The 22382-nt window shown below is 37.6% G+C and overlaps 1 protein-coding gene across 2 annotated transcripts in view; it reads right to left on the bottom strand.

The window, feature by feature from the left end:
• Positions 1–3715: 3715 nt before the first annotated feature.
• FAM81B (family with sequence similarity 81 member B) overlaps positions 3716–22382 on the bottom strand; it is a 54981-nt gene continuing 36314 nt past the window's right edge. For both annotated transcript variants that reach the window (XM_047865381.1, XM_047865390.1), the window contains exons 7-10: positions 16834–16940; positions 8435–8570; positions 5961–6156; positions 3716–4015 (exon numbers count right to left, since the gene is read on the bottom strand). In XM_047865381.1, coding sequence (XP_047721337.1) covers positions 3882–4015; positions 5961–6156; positions 8435–8570; positions 16834–16940 — 573 coding nt within the window. In that variant the 3' untranslated portion in view covers positions 3716–3881. The remainder of the gene's footprint in view (positions 4016–5960; positions 6157–8434; positions 8571–16833; positions 16941–22382) is intronic.

The raw sequence follows: 22382 nt of genomic DNA, 5'->3' as shown, positions 1-22382 counted from the left end.
GTATATGTGGGAGAGAAGTCTGACATTTCCCAAGGGATTAAGTGTTGCTGCTTGACAGAGAATAAAGTGTATACTGAGGTTCTCTAGGGGGATTGTTTGTCCTTGTCATCTTCGTGGATCCGTGGCAAAATAGATGCAAAGGGAAAGAGGCCCAGGGTTCCACTGGTCCCGGAGCAGAGGTGAATTTGTTGAAAACGGTGGCTCTTAAGTTCCAGGGTGCCTCCCTTACTTAGACCTAAAAATGTGTTTACGAGGTTGTTGTAAAATACGAAGAAATGAGACACTGTAACTACGATAAGGCCGGTGATAAAGATCATCATCTCAACTCCCCCTTCCCTTGACGTCAGGTACCCCGGGAGGGGCTATGGGCATGTCTGGATCCAGCAAAAGAGAAGTTGAGTTGGGGAAACATTGGATTAGAGGGATATGTTTCTGTTGTTCATAGTCACTTCTGTAGGGAGGTAAGTTGCGGCTGCTCTGAGGTAGCCATGGCTTTCAGGAATATTCCTACAGACTTGTGTGCCAATTCATCAGGATGGGGCATTAATAGTAAATCAAAACTGTATAAGCTTTAAGCCCTACAAAACCTGGATCCACCTTCTCACTAGGCATAGCTCTCAGGTTATCTAGCATCTATGTACACCTGTGAACACCTCAGCTTGGGATTCCAGGCAAGAATACTGCAGAAGACCTCTTGATTCCCCTCCTATCCTCTTGCATTGCATTCATTTCTACATGGTACTACCCTGTCGCCACCAGTGAGAGCGATCCATTCTGAAAACCCTTTGGCTTGATTATAGGATCGTTACAATAATAGTGTAGCTATGATTTCAACTTCAATTTAGAGCATTTTTGCTCACAAGGAAAAAAAAACTGTAGAGTAAAAATGGGTATGAGTGAGATGACTTGGCTGTCTGGATTCCTAATTTAATCCTTCCTACAATCACTTATTTTGTTCACTAGAAAGAATTACTCTTTCAATCTAGTAGTGTATTTGTTGTGGTGAATGTTTTTAAAATATATTTTTACTGGAAACATTAATGTAAAACATTAATAAATTCTTATGTAGAAAGCAAAGTTCCTCATAATTCATTCACGGCTAAGTTTGTTGTAAATTCCTACATTTTTGCATCATAGAGAGTATGCATATTCTGTTTAACATATTTAAAAACATATATATTTTTAAATGCTTATTTATTTTTGAGAGAGAGAGAGAGAGAGAGCCAAGCAGGGTAGGGGCAGAGAGAGAAGAGAACAGAGGATCCCAAGCAGGCTCTGTGCTGATAGCAGAGAGCCTGATGCAGGCCGAACCCAAAAACTGCAAGACCATGACCCGAACTGAAGTTGGACATCCAACCAACTGAGTGACCCAGGTGTCCCTAAAAATATTTTTGACATAAGTGGGATCATACCCATATTGCTTTTCAAGTTACTTTTTTTTGCCTAACAGTGAATCTTGGATATCTTTTTGTGTTCTTTTTTTTTTTTTTTTAATGTTTATTTTTTTTTTTAATGTTTATTTATGAAAGAGACACAGAGACAGAACACAAGTGGGGGAGGGGCAGAGAGAGAGACACACACAGAATCCTAAGCAGGCTCCAGGCTCTGAGCTGTCAGCACCGAGCCCCAAGTGGGACTCAAACCATGAACTGCGAGATCATGACCTGATCCAAAGTCAGACAATTAACCAACTGAGCCATTTGGCACCCCTCTTTTTGTGTTCTTTTTAAGGGTTGGATAGCATTTTTATCGGTGATATCATTAATTTAGTCAGGCAATTCCTAATATTTGTGTTGTTTTCACTTTGTTTGTTTTACTATAATAAATGGTGCTGTAATAAGCATCCTTGGTCATACATCTTTGCATATTTTGGAAGGTTTTTTATTCCAAAATAAATTTCTAATACTAAAGTTTCAGGGTCAAAGGATAAATACATTTTAAAATGTTAATAGATGTTTCCAAATTGCCCTGTTAGTCACTCCCAATTTACAGACTAACCTATAATATAGGAGTGCACATTTCTCAATAGCCTTGCCAACCAATATTATCAAGTGTTTTAATTTATGACAATATGAAAATGGTTCCTTTAACTTGTATTTAATAGGTTGAATGTCTTTTTGTATCTTCATTTATTATTGTATTCTTCTGTGACTTGCCTGTTCACTATTATTTTCTTATCAACTTATAAGAATTAATTAGTATTACTTGAGGTATTGACCCTATGTCTTAGCATGACACTTGTTTGCAAAGAATACTTGCGATTGCATTTTAAACTCTTAAATTCTGCTTTGAAAATCCCGTGAAATATAGTCCACGATGCTTTGTGTAAATTAATAAAAATAAATGGAGATGTTTCATGTAACTAAAAAATTAGGTGGGCACTGGTCAAAATTTTATTTGGAAGGTAAGTTTGTACTTTCTTAGGGGAAAAGTTATCACTTCTCCCTAAACCAAGGCAGGAGACTAAGTCTGAAGCAAGGGTCCTCTTACCAGATTTACAGAAAGCTCTGTGATTAAGAATTAGTCTTTGGGGGTATCTGGGCGCTCAGTCGGTTAAGCATCTGACTGGATTTCGGCTCAGCTCATGATTTTATGAGCTAGAGCCCCTCATTAGGCTCCGTGTTGACAGTGTGGAGTCTGCTTGGGGTTCTCTCTTTCCCTCTCTCTCTCTGCCCCTCCCTGCTTGTACATGAGCTCTTTCTCTCAAAATAAATAAATAAACTTTTAAAAAAAGGAAACAGTCTTTGTTTCCAGCAGACAGTATATGACATGAATAGCTTATTTTTACCTTTAATGATTTTATTGCCTAATACTAGACTCTACATTTAACATGTATGTCTAGAAAAATTAGAAATATTTTAATTTTATAGGAAACTAATTTGTGTTTTTGAAGTACTCCCGAATTTAGCACCTAGATCAAATTATGTTGGATGATTTTTCATGGAAACTGGTGTATTTTCTTATTTTGCATAGTCAGCTCTTACTTGCTCATATTTCTGATACATCTTGAGTACAATGAATCAATCATTTAAATATGAATAAGTTAGACTTGCTATAAATATTGGGATTGTTAGAAGACAAGAATCTCTGGATTTGAAGTTGTAATTTGATAGCCTGCTAGTTGTATCTGTCCCGCAGATATTCCCTCCTAGTGTAAGAACCGTTCTGAACTAGTTGCTAATGTTTATAAATGGCTTCATATACAACCAGATTTCTAGGGGCGCCTGGGTGGCTCAGTTGGTTAAGCGGCCGACTTCATCTCAGGTCATGATCTCACGGTCCGTGAGTTTGAGCCCCGCGTCGGGCTTTGTGCTGACAGCTCAGAGCCTGGAGCCTGTTCGGATTCCGTGTCTCCCTCTCTCTGACCCTTCCCCGTTCATGCTCTGTCTCTCCCTGTCTCAAAAATAAATAAAACGTTAAAAAAATAAATAAAACCAGATTTCTAGTTTCTCTTGAAAAATGAAATCTTGGCACCAATGGATTATATGCATATTAATGATGAACCAGGATTGCATGGTGGCTATTCCTTTGTAGACAGGGTAAGTGGTCCAATTTGCCACAGTTCCTGCCCTCGTTTTATGTTTACACCAGTCCCATTTCACTTGTATATGTACATTTTGTTGAATGCTCTTTTCTATAGGCAAATAAAAATATGAAAAGGCATGTATGTAAAAAATTCCTTAACTTTTTCATTAATAAATTAGTGAAGACATCATAAACTTCTCTGCTTTATTGGGTTTTCTGGCACATTAATTTCCTGAAAAAGGTGATAAGAAATACAGAGGTATAAGAAGCAGTCAACATCCCAGAGATATTAACTTCTTCCCAACTTTTGCCAGCAAACCACTATATTGGCTGGTGAAAAAGATGACAGAAAAGTTTTATACTTCCTGGAGTTCCACTAGCTTACGCTGCAATTTCTTTAGGTCTTTCTGTACTTTATATTTCTCTAAATCCATCTTTGTTTTCTGTATTTGTTGGAGGGAGCTGAGAGAGTCATGAATTGATTTAAATCCTGGAAGAGGATATGAGAAAAGGTATACTGAAATTAAACAATGCATTGGAATTTTTTTTTTAAACAAAAGTTGCTAATGAGCGCTTCTGCCATAATTGATCATCATTTAAAGCATATTAAATTCCATTAAGACCAGTGTAAAAATGTACAATAACCCATTTCTTCTATGTCATGAAGATATATTAGCGATAGTGTTTCCGCTTGTATCTGGCTTCATCGGGAAAATTTAATTCAATTCCTCTCCTTCTCCTTGCCCAAATATATTGCATAGCTAAATAATTCTATATTTCAAGAGAGAAATTTAAAATATTTTCTGCTCTCTGTATGCTTTTTTTTTTTTAACTTTTTTTTTTTTTTCAACGTTTATTTATTTTTGGGACAGAGAGAGACAGAGCATGAACGGGGGAGGGGCAGAGAGAGGGAGACACAGAATCTGAAACAGGCTCCAGGCTCTGAGCCATCCGCCCAGAGCCCGACGCGGGGCTCAAACTCACGGACCGCGAGACCGTGACCTGGCTGAAGTCGGACGCTCAACCTACTGCGCCACCCAGGCGCCCCTCTGTATGCTTTAATAAGAGATTTGGATGATCTCTTTTTTAATCCTTGTTACCAAATTGAAGACAAAGAACACAGGTGAGATTTAAAAACTTCTCAGAAAGTGACCTGTTGAGGGACCTAAGGAGTGGCCACCAGCTGTTCCCCCTGCACCTCCCACCGCCAGCACCTTCTCTTTTATGCAGGTCTAGTCACTCATGACCACAGACCCACCAGACTGCAAGCTTCTTAGGGTACAGCCCATTTCTTATTCACTGGGCCTTTCAAATAGTCATTTCTCAACACATTTTTATGAAAGGCATAAAAGAGCACACCATTAATTTGAAATTCTCCTTTGCTAGAACTTCCAGTTAGTAAAATGCAGAAAAAAAGCAGAATGCAAATTCCTCTTTGGCTCATCCTGGGGTTATACTAATGGGATGAATATAATGAAACCTCTGGTATTTAAGGAGAAAGCAGGGACCTAAAACAAGGGCCAGTTAAGTTTGGAATGTGATTCCTGACCAGATAATTCATTATTTTGGTTTGACAATGGGAGATGGGGATAGGGGCAGTGTGGGTCAGATTTCCAGGCAGCAAATTTTACTTATATGCTACAAGCATCGAGCATCGGGGAGAATGAGACCATAATATCTTCCCAGGACACCTTCAAGGCATCTCTGTACAGGATCAACATTTGAGAGAATTTGCAGGCATTTTTCTGAGAACTAGAAGACGGAAAATGAGTTGGGACTTTCTTTAATAAAGGAACCTCTGGTTCTGGTAATTTGCTCAGAATTGTGACTGGAGGCAGATGGCTGCTCCCCAGCTCCTATCCCATGTCCTTCCCTTTGACAAATTAGATGAGCTTTCAAATTAATCCTCTTTGATGTTAGCTCAGCTTGACACTGCTGCCATTAGCCTCCTTAAGAAGAAAAGCAGTCATTATACCGGACTCTGTTAATTCATCTCTCTCTCTCACTTGTAAAGGTCAGGTCTCCAGTCTGACATCCGTCCAGGCTCATTACCTGCAGTTCAATGAGGGGCATTCGATTTCAAGTCCTGATTTCATGACATACCACAAGTCAGGTCTTGATCTCAAGGACGTTCCAAGTCTAACAATTCTATGATTCTATGATCTCCGTAAAAAAACAAAAAACAAAACAAACAGAAACAACCTCACAGTGTTGGCAAGCTTGTGACACTGCCCAGTCTGAATGAAGAATGTGAACTTGTATATCTACCTTCCAATGGCATGCTGACATTCTATGGGATATTGAGAAAAGTGAGATTAAATACGGAAGGATATCAATACTGACAAGACTGATCCATGGCCATGAGCTCCAAGTAGACAACTCTGAGGAATTGGATAAGCAAGAGCTAGTGTTCTTAATCAAAGGTGTCTGCTCACCTGATTGATATTCAGTCTGAATTTTCTCTAATTCACCCCAGATGTGCTTTTCCAGTTGGTTCATCTTTTTGGACAGTTTATTTTCTATATGCTTTACTGTACTTAGTTCTGCTTCCTGTTTCTCTGTGTTAACGAAATTCTCTAATTTGCTTGAAAGCTTCAGTAATTTCTCTTCCATTTTATTTTCAGACTTTTCCTATAAAAGATATCATGAAATAAAACTCTGCAGAAAAGAAAACTTAGGTGGATATGTACTTCAGCTTAAGGAATGTTTTTAACAAGTTCACTTTTATTTATTTTATTTTTTTAAATATTTATTATTATTATTATTATTATTATTTGAGAGTGAGAGAGAGAGCATAAGCAGCGAAGGGGCAGAGAGAAAAGGAGACACAGAACCTGAAACAGGCTCCAGGTTCTGAGCTGTCAGCACACAGCCTGACTCAGGGCTCGAACTCATCACCCGTGAGATCATGACCTGAGCCAAAGTCAGCCACTTAACCGACTGAGCCACCCAGGCGCCCCAACATGTTCATTTTTCCATATTAAACATGAAAATTCCAACCAGGTTCCTTTGTATCTAAAACTGTGTTCACACGTGTGAGAGTTCATCCCTTTGCTTGGCTTTGTTTGCAGTTTCTAGAATTCTGCATGTGATAGGAGAAAGAAAAGAAAGGACTGTGGTTTTGCTGAAATGCCTTGAGGAGTTGGAATTACAGTCTAGTGTTTAAAGAAGTGTGGTCAAGGAAGGCATTTTATTTATTTTTTTAATTTTTTTAATCTTTATTTATTTTTGAGAGAGAGAGAGAGACAGAGTGGAAGCGGAGGAGGAGCAGAGAGAGAGGGAGACACAGAATCTGAAGCAGGCTCCAGGCCCTGAGCTGTCAGCACAGAGCCCTATGCGGGGCTTGAACTCACGAACTGTGAGATCATGACGTGAGCCGAAGTCAGACTCTCAACTGACTGAGCCACCCAGGTGCCTGAAGGGAGGCATTTTAGACTCTTTAAGCTCCTGGGTCATGTTCCTGTTACACATTCCTATTCCCTCGAGCTTCGTATCTCCACGTGGACAGAGTTCAGCTAGAATAGTGATTCTTGACCTCTGTTGTCTATTGATATCACCTGGACCATCACAAAACCACTACCACCAACCCGCCCCTCATTAAACTGATTTAATTGGTCCACAGTGGAACTCAGGAATTTATCTAGTTGAAAAACTCTCCAGGTGATTCTAATTGCAGCGAGGTGGGGACTTCATGGATGCCCCAAGCTCAGGAGCTTCTCTGCTCCTCCTCACCCTCTCACAGGGAACTTGCCAGCAGGAACTGGGTGACAGTGACTTGGCCCCATTGTTCCTCCTATTTTTTATTATTATTTTTTTAACATTTATTTATTTTTGAACAACAGAGCATGAGCAGGGGAGGGGCAGAGAGAGGAGGAGACACAGAATCTAGAAGCAGGCTCCTGGTTCTGAGCTGTCAGCGCCGAGCCCCACGTGGGGCTGGAACTCATGAATCACCAGACCATGACCTAGGCCAAAGTCGGACGCCCAACCGACCGATCCACCCAGGCGCCCCCCTCCTATTTTTGGCCCTGCTTGCATCGGGGAAGTGGATTCCAGCCTCTTTCTTACTTGTGGTGGAAAGCTTCTGCCTGCAGGTGACCCTGTGGTCACCTAGTGCTGCCTATAACTGGTGGATGAGTCTGTCTAAATCCTAGAGAACTAGCAGGCCCTGTTGGCTGCATGTTGGACCACACAGACTTCAATAGCCTTATCAGTGATAAAGCTGGAACGGTTATCTACATCTCTTGGATTCCTGCCTCTGTCAGCTGTCTACAAACTCAGCTGCCCAAAGCCCCTCTACCGAAATTCCAGAAACATCTTATTTGAATCACCAGCAAGGCTGGCAGTCACTGATGACACGGATGGCCCTGTGTTGCTCTCCCATTGGGGCTAGCAGCTGGTTGGATGCGCTGCTTGGAGTGAGGGGTACCTGCAATCAACAGATTTCCCCTCCATCCTGGTAGTCTTGCCCCAAAGCTGGGAGTTTCTCTATGAGGTTGCCTCTGGAAAAGAAGTTTTGAAAACCTTTGATCGACGGATGGATCTTCAGAGAGGTAAACTGACTTGTCTATGGCAGAAGTTTTCAGGTTTTACTGTGTCTAAGTGTCCTCCAGGAGGCTTGCCTAGGTGCACAGATCTCCAGGGGAGGCCCCAGGGACCTCAGCTCTGGGTTGGAACCGAGAATATGTATTAAAAAAAAAAAAACAAAACACCTCTCTTTAGGTTATTATGGGTAGAGCACACTCAGAAGTGTGGGTTCTGAGAGAGTAGCACACAGAACCAAAAGGCAGGCTTCTGGATTCCCATTCTGGTGCCAGAAAAGGTTAATTACTGACACAGTGAAGGTTACTGTGAATGTCCCAGTGAAACTTTCAACATCAAGACAATGACTATGCAGCTGTTTACTTACCAGCTTCTCCTGTAGGAGCTTCAGACATTGATTTACATGGCCAAGGTGGTTTTTTTCATAGTTGAGGAACTGTTTCTCTGTCCATTTTTGATGGTTCTCAACTGCCTCATATAGGTTGTTTGAAACTGAATTAAATCTAAGGGGGAAAATAGTTATATTTTAATAAAGTAAATTTAAACATAAAACCAAAATTTAGTATTGACAAACTGCAGTTTTTTCAGATGATGAGGTTCAAGATGTCTAACAAGTACTTATGGGTTGATGTGGGAGGTAGGGAGCAAGGGAGCACATTTTGGGTCCCTGCCCCAAGCTTGCATTCAACCCGGCTGCTGACAACACCCCTCTGCATACATTAAAATACACATAGACACAAAGACAGACACATGGACACACAGAAACACATGTATCATCCATCCATGCAGGTTTCCTCTTAGGGCCTGGGGTACATTGTATATGTGGAAGAAACACCTTGACAAGCCACTTGGATGGTGATATCACTCCGGGGTACGTAGGGGTCAGCAAACTTCTTCTATGAAAGGTCGATAGTAAATATTTTAGGCTTTGTGCGCCATATGGTCTCCATTGCAACCAGTCAATTCTTTAACCACTCAGTGCTGCCATTGCAGTGGGAAAGCAGCCACATACAATACAAACAAATGAAAAAAGAACTTGGTTGTCTAATCTAACTTTACATACACTGAAATTTAAGCAACATATAATCACATCATGAAATACATTTTCTAATTTAAAAAATTAGTAGAAAGTGTGCAAATCATTCTTAGCAGTGGGCAGATTTGGCTAAGGGTGGCAGTTGGTGGAATCTCTGTCCTGCAAAGGTCACTACCTGGCTGGGGGAGGAGCTGGGCCAGAGAAAATCATAGGTAGGATGTAGAAAGACCCAGAAGGACTTTGGGAAAGCACAGTGCCCATGGGAGACAGTCCTTGGTTGTCTTTTCTGTCTCAGGTGAGATCCTCAGTAAAGTCCCTTTTGCCTCCAGTGGGTCTCTGTGGATTCTTTAGGGAGTAGGGTTCGGGGAGGGCTTAAAGAGGTACTGAGTTACTCATGTGGGGCAAAAACAGATATATAATACGCTAAGGTGCAGGAAAAGACCGCTGGCATAAAAATGATGCACCATAGGAATATTAAATAACAGAGAATGAATGATTTTTTAAAATGAAAGTGGATGTTATTACAGAGATTGAAAAGATTGGAATCATATAGCTTCAACATGAAAAGTCACTCTAGAATGGCTGAGATTTGAGTAAAAAGGAGAATCCATACCTGGAATGACTGAGAAATATGGTCTGAGAAGAGGAAGGATGAGGATGGGGACTGGCAAGCGGCCTCTGTATGTTTTCTGCATGTGACTAGCTTGTAGTAAAATGTCAGTTTCAAATTCCCTTCTAGAATAGGCACTATATTAGACAGGCAGGAGTAATGCATGTTGTTTATTATTGAAAATATTCAGACTAACTTACAACATGTGGATGGCTTGAAGTAATCATTGCTATAATGCTGTAATTTTTCAGGAAAAAATGTTTCAATAATTTTGCGGTATTTATCACTGGAAATTGCTTAAGACATGCTGGACATATATTGCATGTATGTGTCTCTAGCTGCCTTGAAAAAGTGTTTGGACTAGTATTTGGAAAAGACAAATTATATGAGACCATTTCCAGTTTTTATTTAGAGCAGTGGCCCTCTAACAATGTATGGAGACATTTTTTTTTTAATTTTTTTTTTTAACGTTTATTTATTTTTGGGACAGAGAGAGACAGAGCATGAACGGGGGAGGGGCAGAGAGAGAGGGAGACACAGAATCGGAAGCAGGCTCCAGGCTCTGAGCCATCAGCCCAGAGCCCCACGCGGGGCTCGAACTCACGAACCGTGAGATCGTGACCTGAGCTGAAGTCGGACGCTCAACCAACTGAGCCACCCAGGCGCCCCGAGACATTTTTGGTTGTCACAACTTGGAGGTGCTACTGACATGTGGAGTGTGTAGACGCCAGAAATACTGCTAAACATCCTACAATGCACATAACAGCCTCACAGAAAAGAATTACCCATCCCAAACGCCAATAGTGCCTACGTTGAGAAACCAGAATTTAGATGATGAAATCAAGGAATGGGAAAAGTTAATTTGCCAGTAGCTGTGTTAGCTGTGGTATAATACCTGAATTCTAATCTTCATCGCTTTGAATTATCACATGTTTTGATACGGAGAGAGATACTTTTCACATAGAAAGCGTATCTTGATTCAGGTGAGTATTTCCACATTGAGAAGATACCATCGGCCACAGTTCCTGCTAATCTAATCATGATTTCCAAACACCTGTGTTACTGACTAACAGCTGATGGATCTCAAATAAGTTCCCAACTCACACATGGACAGCCTCATTTTAGCCAACTGTTTTCTATGTCTGGAACACTCTTCCTTAGAATACCCAGTGGCTCCTGCCCTCATTTCATTCAGATATCTTTTCAAGCACCATTTTCCTCCTTAACATAGGACTGACTTTGTTTGTTGGTTTATTTTTATTTTTATTTGAGAGAGAGCATGCAAGCACACAAGTGGGGGAGGGGCAAAGGGAGAATCTTAAGCAGGCTCCATACCCAGCAAGGAGCCCGACTCAGGGCTTGATCTCACGACTGTGAAATCGTGACCTGAGCAGAAATCAAGAGTCTGATGTTTAACTGACTGAGCCACCCAGGCGCCCCAGGACTTTTTTAAAACCACACTTTAAAAAAAAATTTCTTTTTCCCCATCTGACCCTCCCTTATTCCTTTACCCTACTTAATTTTTTCCAAAATGCTGATCACCATGTGATATATACAATTTGTGTGCTGTCTACTTCACTAGAATCTAAGCTCCATGAAAGCAAGGAATTTGCTTTGTTCATGGCTCTGAACAGTGGCTGGAATTTAGAAAGCGCTCGATGAATAGTTGTTGAATAAATGATTCATTGTTTCTCATTTAATACCCTTTACTAGAGCTGAATAGTTGTTGAATAAATGATTCATTGTTTCTCATTTAATACCCTTTACTAGAGCTGTTCACAAATAACAAATTGTACATTTGCTTAGATATTTAGATATCTAATCTTCAATTTTCATCTTGTCTTTCCTATCTGTGGTGGAAATATTAATAGTGATTGTTAAGAGGGACAGTAAATCCCCAGATAATCAAGAGGTAGCTTTGCAATTGGAAATCCAGCCTTCAGTGTGCACTTTTACTGTGTATGTAAATAAGAACATTTACTACTGATGTGATATTAACATCCCTCTGAAAACCAGGGAACCATTAAATGTGACCAAGTAATATCTCCAGAAGTGCATATCAGTAATTAGAATTCTGAAATTAAAATAGTCATAAAGAATGAGTTATTACCTGTGATCATTTTATTATAAGGTTTTGCCTGCAATTAGAGACTGACTTTACTGGTTACCATGAAAAAGTCAGAACTGGTAGTTTATGAAAATATGAAAGCATTTTTTAAAAAGCATTCTCCTTGAAAGATAAAAAAGGATAAGCTAAAATAAAGGTTTATATATGTCTCCTTTACTTAGACTTTCTCCTAACATAATGGGCATGGCTTTCCATGAAAGAATGACTTTTCTGTGAATTACAGTATTTATAATTAAAATTTCAACAGGATGAAATATGACATTCACATTTTAGTTCCCAAATCCTCTATTCCAATAATTATGGTAGTATTTCTATCAGATGTAGATAGATATAGGGTGCCTGGGTGGCTCAGTCAGTTAAGCATCCAACTTCGACTCAGCTCATGATCTCACAGTTCGTGGGTTCCAGCCCCACATTAGGCTCTGTGCTGACAGCTTGGAGCCTGCTTCAGATTCTGTCTCTGTCTCTGCCCCTCCCCCACTTGCACACTTTCTCTCTCTCTCTCAAAAATGAATATTTTTAAAAATATGTAGTTAGATATAGATAGGTAGGTAGATGAGTAAGTAGGTAGCATAGATAGCTGATTTTCTTTTTCAAAAAACACAAAAGTCAGACTTTTAAATTATGGCCACAGATCTTACTAGAATAATGCGGGATACAGTTAAAAAATTTTTTTATATTGGTGGAATCAACTTAATATACACACCAAGGGCAATTATAAGGGAGAAATTCACAAAAGCATAAAATAAAATTTAATGGGGAGTCATAGACACAGCAGATGGCTGTGATGAACATGAATGGTGAGGACAGAGTGTAAGGCTTGCAACAGTCATCCTAGTGACCGCTGTGGTTATGGTTGACATATGTAAATGAGGACATAGCTCCAATCTGGGGCTTTTTTTTTTTTTAACCAGTTCTCTTAAGTCTCAAACTCATTGGCTTGCATTTAATAATCAATTGAACTTTTCCAGAAGACATGAAAAGTTTGATTTCTTGAAAAATGTTACTCTTAATAGGCTCTCAAGAATTCAGATAGTGGCTTTAACCAAGTCAGTTTTGGAGACTGAACCTAAGATTTTAAATTTCATGTCAGAAGAAAGAAATTAATTTTAAGAAAATTATTTCTAGTAAGTTTGTGCCTATCTACTTCAACTTCTTCTTTATGTCCTAATGACGCAAGTAAAGAGCAACTCCAACTCCATTCTGATAGGAAGCTTTTTGCTTGTTGTTCCATATTGTACTTGAGCTTAAATCCCAATACCTTCATAGCTTCTTACCTTCATAGTTTCAAGGAGATGTGATCTTCCCATTCCCTAAATTTCTGTAGTACAATTAGCTTACTAATGGCTGGAGTTGTGAGATGGAGGTGTCATAGATTGACAAAACAACCTGAGGTTTGGAGTCAGATATTTTCTAGCGATGTAACTTTGGGCAAAGTATTTAATTTCTATGATTGTGTTTCCTCATCATTAAAATGGGGAGAAGACTTACACTGCAGAGATGGACGCACCTGAATATCTTGGTCACTTAGGGATTGGTAGACATTCAGAAATAACAATTAGTACATTTCTTATTTCTGTCTACTGATCTATTTCCTCTAACACTGTCTTAACTTTTACTTCGTGTTTAGCTTTTCACTTATTTGTATATTTCCCCCCAACTGTATATGGCTATGATGTTGTCTTTGAGTATTCCAAAACACAACTTACACATTATTGATTTTCAAAATATTCATTGGCTATTTGCATCTGAATGTGCTGGGTGCTGAGAATACGAAGATGGATGAGACATATCCTCGACTTGAATAGTTTGTAACATAATACTGTGGTAGCATTTTCAAAGCTGTATGGGAAGATTTGAGTCTATGCATTTGCTTCATTGACCATATACTTTTTCTTTTCTAATAAATCACTATCAATTAAACATTGTCAGCAGCAAGAACTATCTAGGGAGTGACTAATAGGTACTTCCCCTGCTAAACCCTTCCTAAAAAGACAGCCATATTTTATGATGACTAAGACTCTTGCTCTATAAGCACTAAGTTGTTAGCTTAGGAAGTTATTTAGCTGAACATGTGACTAAGACCTTTCTGGAAAAAGGAGTCTGCATATTGGTGTTCAGATGAAGAGCCTGTACATCTCCTTTGTTAGGTCTAGGGTTGAATGCCAAAGTCCTAGGAATTCACTAGAAAACCACAGACATTATTGGGGCTTTTAAGTTGTATATAAAACATAAATTTAATTGGCCATTAAACTTGAAATTGTTAAAGTTTCTAAATGGTAAGACTGTCCACTTAAACACATTTTTGAATGCTATTAAATTTTTTTTAAATCCCTTTTCTCAGAGACAGTAGTTTCTTAAAAAAGGAAAAGCAAATACTATACCCCATCTACTTTAATTGGAGAAATGCTCTGAATGGAAAAGAAAAAAAAGAGAGCCCTACTTGCCTTACTTTCTCTTTGAAGAAAATATATTTGTAATAAATATCTCAGTCAAAGGGTTAATATCTCTAATGTGAAGGAATCCTACAAATTGATAAGAATATGAGGAAAGTCATGATATAAACTTTGACAAATGATAAGAATGGGTAAATTCACAGAAAAGGAAATTCAAATGGTGAAGGGAAAGCAAATAGAAACAAAACATTCAATCTTCATCCTTGAATTGGCACATATTAAAAAGAACATCCAGTGTTGATAAGAATGTAGAGAAAGCCTTCTCATATATTGCTGGTGGGAGTGTGCATTGCTACATTAAAAAATAATAATAATAAATTTATAAAAATTAATAAATGAACTCTTTGACCTAGGAATCTTGCCGGTAGAAATAAAAACATCTAAATTTAAGGATATTTAAAGATATATACACACAATAATTTTGGGGTTTGTTTGGGGTAGCTGTAAACTGGAAAGAATCAATATAATAAGTGATTGAATTAGCTATAGCACCTCTGTAAGTTAAAATATTACACAACTATTAAACTAATGTTAGATCTAGAGAGATGATTACAATGCACTATAAAAAAGCAAATTATTGAGTAATGTGTATAGGGTGTATTTTAAAAAGCCATGTTCTTTCTATACAAATAGTGTATGATACATAAAATATATATAAACATCCTTTTTCTGTTAGATATTTATATTAACAAGGAGGACAGTGTTGGAGGACATATCTCTGGTGTTAGCATTGGTTACTTTAAGGAAGCTGAGATGGAGAACTTTTTTTCATCTTTGTTTTATTTTGTTACTTTTTATTTTATTAAAAAATTTTTTTTTTAAGTTTATTTATTTTGAGCGAGAGAGAGCGTGAACAAGGGAGGGGCAGAGAGAGAGGGAGAGAGAGAGAGAATCCCAAGCAGGCTCTGAGCTGTAAGTGCAGAGCCTGATGCGGAGCTCAGACTCATGAACCACGAGATCGTGACCTGAGCTGAAACCAAGAGTTGGAGGCTTAACCAACTGAGCCACCCAGGCGCCCCTTTTTCTAAATTTATTTTTAATGTTTATTCTTGAGACAGAAAGAGAGAGAGAGCGTGCAAGTGGGGGAGGGCAGAAAGAGAGGGAGACACAGAATCTGAAGCAAGCTTCAGGCTCTGAGCTGTCAGCATAGAGCCCCACGCGGGGCTCGAACTCACGAATCCGTGAGATCATGACCTGAGCCAAAGTTGGACGCTTAACCAACTGAACCACTTAGGTGCCCTGATTTTCTATTTGTTAACGTACTTCATCCATTTAAGCCAGTATTCCATTCCAGATTATAAGTCCCTTTTCTCCCCCAGGAAAATCATTTCTTAAAGTGTACCTCTAGAAACAGTTTACTCTTCTACTTTGGACACTTTATTTAATTCTAAGCTAATGGGATTAGACCAAGCACCACACAGATATTTACTGGGCATCCTCATTGTACTGGAATTTAAGTACCTAGACATGCTTTTTTATTGTATGAAGTAAGTGGCTATATTCTCTTTACACAAGACATTTACTTCTTTGAATTTTAGAGATGAGTATAGTTTTTCATCAGTGTCTAGGACACACGTATTTCCCAATTTAACATCTCTGAAATCAGGAGGTATCTTAAAAATTAGATTTGATGAAATACTGTAAGGATGGGGGAAAATGGAGCAAGCAGAGTATATTCAGAACACTGGATTTGACCAAGTCACTAAACCCAAGTGGAAAATCCAAGAGGAAAAAGAACAAGGAGAGAAGAGGCAGTAAGGTAGTATCATCCAAGAGACTAGAATTTTCCTTTGCCTGTGCCAGGATTCCAGGAAATGGTGGTCTTTTATACAAGAAAGGAGGATTGGGGAATAAGGAGGCCAATAATTTGAATGTTTGTGGAGTCTTGTCTCTTTTACTGTGCGTAGGGGAGAACTCAGTGAAGATAGGACAGAGACCAGTCTTAAAAAAAGGATAATGTAAAGAAGGTAGAGAATCTTAGAAGAAATTTTAAAAAGAAAGCTTGTAAATCAAAGTTGTTTTAATAATTATTTGGTAGTCTTGGGGAATTGATGTATATTCAATGAAGTGTGTTACATTGAGACATATAGTTGATGATAAGTTCAAATTACTCTTTGGAAAAGGTCAGGATGTATATCAATTCAGTTGCAATACATAAACAAAGAGAATTACAATATCCATTCTTTAAAAATTTTTTATTTAAATTCCAATTAGCTAACATACAGTGTAATTAGTTTCAGGTGTACAAATTAGTGATTCAAGGCTTACATATAATGCCCAGTGCTCATTACAAGTGCCCTTCTTAATCCCCGTCACCTCTTTCACACATCCTCCCACCCACCTCCCCTCATATTTCCTTTATTATGAATATTGTATGAATTACTTTAGTGTAGAGTATTCTCTCTAACAGTTTGTTGCTTTATGTCTTGGCCAGTTTCAAATTCCTGGGATAGATTTTCATTTAAAGCCAATGCTTTCATTAGGCAAAACCTTTTGGAATGTACTTAACAGAATTAAAAATCTTCCATTCACTTACTTGAACTCCAAAAGGTTCATTTCATGGCGATAATCCCCCTGGACCATCTTTAAATTTGAGGTTTGCTCAGAACCGGAAGCCTCAATCTTTCCTAAGAGCTGCATTACCTAATGAAAGTACAAAAGGGAGCTTGTGTGTGTGTGAACAAAATCACTAGCACTTAAATTAATTATACTTTATTCCTAAAAGAGCCAAGAAACAGACTTGAGCCTAAATTAAAGCATATTTTCATTTGAAAATGATCTTTTCTAAAGGAATGATTCAATAGTTACAGAACTATCTTCAAGGAAAGATTTATAGGGAAGTGTTCCATTCTGCTGTCTATAATATTCATCTTGATAATAGGCTACCTAATGATATAACAAAAGCCTGCTATTGATATTGGCTTATCAATTGTTTAATTTTATTGCTTCTTTACTTTTCCCCCAATCACTGTGTAAGCTGGTATGTATCCTCTATCATCACTACAACCTTAGTGCACATCAGTTGACCAATGATAAATATCCACCAAATACTTATTGAATACATGTTTAAATGTACAATTAATTGGGCTCTGAGGAAAACACATGAGTGGCCTAAGATTAGGCCTTAGGAATTTCCTTAGATGAAATGACTTTAGAGCATAGAAAGATAGGAAACAACAAGTTCCAGGTCTGGAAGTTAGGATAAGAGGGCCTTCTACACATCCAGAAACATTGAGGAAGTTCCTTTAGGTAAAAGGACTGGTTTGGAAAATAGACACAGAATTGTAGCACATAATCACACATAAACTAATCACCGTCCAGGGGAATGAAACTACATGATGGGCTTTGGCCAAACAGAATTCAGCTCCTGAAACAGTCGCATGGAGGAAAATGGGCAGTTAACAAAATCTAAGTTTTGTTTTTTTGTTTTTGTTTTTTTAATTTAAATTCAAGTTACTTCACATACAGTGTAGTACTGGTTTCAGGAGTAGAATGTAGTGATTCATCAGTTAGATATAACACCCGATGCTCATCCCAACAAGTGCCCTCTTTAATGCCTATTACCCATTGAGTCAATCCCCGAACCCACCAAAATCTAAGTTCTCTTAGAAAAGAAAGAGATGAATAACAGAAGGGTTTGAATAGATAAATGTTTGGTGGGCAACCAATAGCACATGAATGGCTATTTATAGGAGATTCACTTAAAATAGGCTCCTTATAGGAGGTATACTTAAAGGCAGAATTCTTAACAATAAAATATCAGGCAAATATATCACTGGCAAAAGCAAAGGAAAAGAAAGCCAGGGCGCCTGGGTGGCTCAGTTGGTTAAGCATCTGATTCTTGATTTTGGCTCAGGTCACGATCTCACATTTTGAGTTCAAGCCCCATGTCTGTGCTGTCAGCATGGAATCTGCTTGGGACTCTCCCCCCGCCCCCCCCTCATTCCCTCCCTCTCTCTCTCTCTGCCCCTCCTTTGCTCTCTCTTTCACTCTCTCTTTCAAAATAAATGAATAAATAAATAAATGTAAAAGAGTCTTAAAAAGGAAAGCTAGCAGAACAATATTGTTAGATAAAATGTTATTTGAGGCAAAATATGTTAAATGAGACAACGGTGGTCATTTTTACAGATGAAGAGTAGACTGCACAGTGAAGAAGTTTGAACCTTTATTTACATTATATATTGACTAAAAAGTAACAGCTATAGAATTACAAGGATAAACAGAGATGATATATTAATGATTTTAAATGATTTCTCTGTCACCAACAAAGGCCAAATAAGTAAAATATAAATAAGGATATAGGAAAATATGAAAAGTATAGCTTATTTAGTCAATTTATATACCAAGCAATCCAACTTGCAAACAGCAAGAAACACTCATTCTTTCCCAGTGCCCAGTCAGCCTTTGCAACAACTAAGTAGATATGTGACAATAAAGAACTCACGTTATTCCACAAAGTAGGAGAAGTACAGATCATGACTCTATACTGCCCAGAAAGTAGAAATTAATAAGAAAAGTATAAAGAAACAAAAATCTGACAATTTGTATTAAAAAAAAAAACAAACCTCTTTTAATTCTATTGTTTAATTCCAGTGTTTCACATGGAAATGTGCCTCTCAGGTCCCCTACTAGGAGGAGCATAATTGGCCAAGGGCCCGACTGCTATGTTTCATACATATTACCATGTGTGGATATCATACTTCCCATTGGCTGCTTCCAGTGAGTGTCTGAATAGTATTCCTATGATGAGGGACTTTGGTTCAAAGAACTTAATGAAACTATTAGTAGAATGGCTGTCTAAGACCTTCTCTCTTTTTCACTGGAGTCAGAACTATTTTGTAGTCTGATGGCTCTTTCCATCTCTTCCAGCTCTCTCCCCATTTTCCTTCACAGTTGGTTTTTTTTTTTTTCCTTAGTAAATCTCTTGCTCATCAGCTCTTTTATGGCATATGCTTCTCAAAGGACTAACACAAGTGTCAAAGAATAACTCAACTCTGCAATTACAATTTACTTAGGAAAGGATAATAAGACATTATATATCAACAGGACACAGCCACATCTATAATCAGTGGTAAATTTGTGGCATTAAATGTTTCCATAATTACATAAAAGTCAGAATAAAGCTATGTAAACCAACACCTAAAGAGAATAAAGCTATGTAAACCAACCATTAAAAAGAATAACAAACCTAACCAAGGGAAAGCAGAATGAAGAAACTGACAAATTGTGATAGGTGGACTGGCTCCTTTAAGATGTCCATTCTCTAATTCCTAGAACCTGTGTATATGATATGTTAGATGGCCAATGGCATTTGTAGCTGTAATTGAGGTTACAGACCTTGAAATAGATTATCCTGTCTTATCCAAGTGGGTCCAATTATATCACATGAGCCTTTAAAAGCAGAGAACTTTCTCCAGCCAGAGTCAGAGAGATTTGAAGCATGACAAGGACTTGGCCTGTTCCTGGAGAGAGGCCACATGGAAAACATGAGAAAGAAGGCTGGCAGCTGGGGGAACATGTCTCCAACTCCAGCAAGAACCTCAGTCACACAACTTCAAGAAACTGAATTTGGCCAAAACTTGAATGAGTCTGGAAGAGAACTAATTCCCAGAGCTACCTCAAAGAAACATAGCCCTGCTGATATCTTGATTTCTGTCTTGTGAGACCCTATGCAGGGGATTTACTCTAGCCCACCAGGCTTTTGACTTGCAGCAACTATGAGATAATATATTTATGTTGCTATAAACTACTGAGTGTGTGGTCATTTGTTATGGCAGCAATAGCAAACTAATATACAAACATTAAAAAAATTGAGAAGTAAAAAAATTATAGGATTGATAGGTAAATCCCAGGGTTGTTTCTTTGAAAAGGTAGTAGACAACATTTTTCTTGGTCTAAACGTAAAGAAAACAAATAAATACTAAAATTAAGAATAAGGAAAGATAGAGTAGTTATAAATACGATCCAAATAATGTAGTGAGAATATTCACAAAGCTGAAGTGATAGACGAAATGGAAGCCAAATAATTATAGATTTTAATTCACTTTTCTCAATCCAAGACAGAAGAAAAAACCAAAAAAATATGTAAGGATACAATAGACCTAAACAATAAGCAATGTTTTAGATAGCAACTGAACTTTGTGCCCTAAAAATACAGAATATATTATTTTAGAACGTGTAGAAAATTTTTCTATCCAGATGCCAAAATAAATCACTCAAAGTATTCCAAAAACTGAAACTGGTATATACATAAAAATTTCAATTACAGGGAGATAAAACTAAAAATGAATACTAGGATAACAAAAAATCCTTAACTCAGGAAAAACAACAACCCCTCTTAATCTGTTCAATCAAAGGGAAAAATACAATATACAACTGCAGAATTTCTAGGAAACCATGAGAACACTATATCAACCCTAGGGGATACAGGGAAGCAAATAAATGCTCAGGGAAAATTCATAGTCAAAAATGCTTCTGTCAGCAAAAGATTACAAATATGTTTGGTTCAAAAAGTTAGAAAATTAACAGCAAAACAAATCACAGGAAAAGGGGAAAAAAAGACAAAAACTTGAATTGCTGAGAACACATGGAGAACAAAATAGAAGAACTTAAAAACACATAAAAAGAGTGGCTCAATGGAGAGGAATCAATATAATTATTAAAGCACAAATAGCCTAACTAATCAAAGGGTCAAAAAAGCACAAATAAAATGGTGAGGGGGAAAATATAAAAGCAGAAGGAATGAAAATAATCTTCATAGTATTTTGCACAATTTTATGCAAATTAATTTCAAAATCTGCATGAAAAAGGTACTTTTTTCCAAGCAGAAGTAATTTACTAAAGCTGACCCTTGAAAAGATTTTCCATGGAAAAAACTGAGCAAAGATATCAAAGAACTCTTCTTTCCACGAAATCGTTAGGTCTAAATGGCTTCAGAGGCGAACTACTGAATCTTTAAAGAATAAGTCATTGCAATGTTTTTTAAACTGTTTCAGAGCATAGAAAAAGAAGGGAAACTTCCAAATTATTTTCATGAAGTGAGCAAAACATCGATTCTAAAATCTGAAAAAGGTTGCACAAAAAGACTAATCTTGTTTATAAATATTGATGCAAACTTCTTAAATAAAATATCAGCAAACAGTATCAGCACAATTTTAAAAACATCATAATCAAGCACAATTTATTTTTAAAACAAGAATCGTTTAATAAGAAATATATTAATACAAATAATTATTCCAGCATAGTTGAGGAGAAAACTCACATGATTATCTCCACAAATAATGTTGAAAGGCATTTGACAAATTCGTAATCATTCTGGATTACAAACAAAAACTCAATATAATAGGAATAGTGCATCAAACATGTTCACTGAGGAAACTAACTTCCCTCACCATAAGGGAAACCCTGGGGGAATTTCCATTAACGTCAGGAACAAGAGCAGGATGACCACTATTCCCACACTACTATTTAATACCATACTGGAGTTATTAAGGCAATTATAGCAGGGAGAGAAATTGTGTGTATGAAAGTGAAAAAAAAATGAGTAAAATTATGATTTAAAAATCATATGATTGTGTGCCTGGAAAAACAACAACAAACTGGAAAATTTCTATAATCAAGAGGAGAATTCACTAATAGAAGATGAAATTAATATAGCTTTCATTATATACAACTAACAACTCATCAGAAGATATAATGAGACCCCACTACAATAAACTAAAAAAAAAAAAAGATAACAAAACCCCAAAATATATTGAAGATGATGTGAACATGAGAAAAATTTCAAACTATTCTTGAAGGATAGAAAAGCAAACCTGACAAATAGGAAGCACACTATGTTCTTGGATAAAACACTCAGCATTATGATTCAGTAAATTCAAAAGTTAATTTATGATTTAATGTGATTTCAATAAAAATTAAAAATGAGTTATTATTTGCTGGGAATAGACAGACTGATTTTAAAATCATATGCAAAAACAAACAATTATCACCAGGGAAAGGGAGAAAAGAAAGCAATGAAAGGCATTTGCTGTACCAGATACTAAAAGTACTATAAGGTCTCAGTGATTAAAATAATAATTAAGG

This window comes from Prionailurus viverrinus, chromosome A1 (assembly GCF_022837055.1).
Source record: "Prionailurus viverrinus isolate Anna chromosome A1, UM_Priviv_1.0, whole genome shotgun sequence".
Taxonomy (NCBI): domain Eukaryota; kingdom Metazoa; phylum Chordata; class Mammalia; order Carnivora; family Felidae; genus Prionailurus; species Prionailurus viverrinus.
The sequence above is the reverse complement of the archived record's forward strand: the minus strand, read 5'-3'. Positions and strand labels throughout refer to the sequence as shown.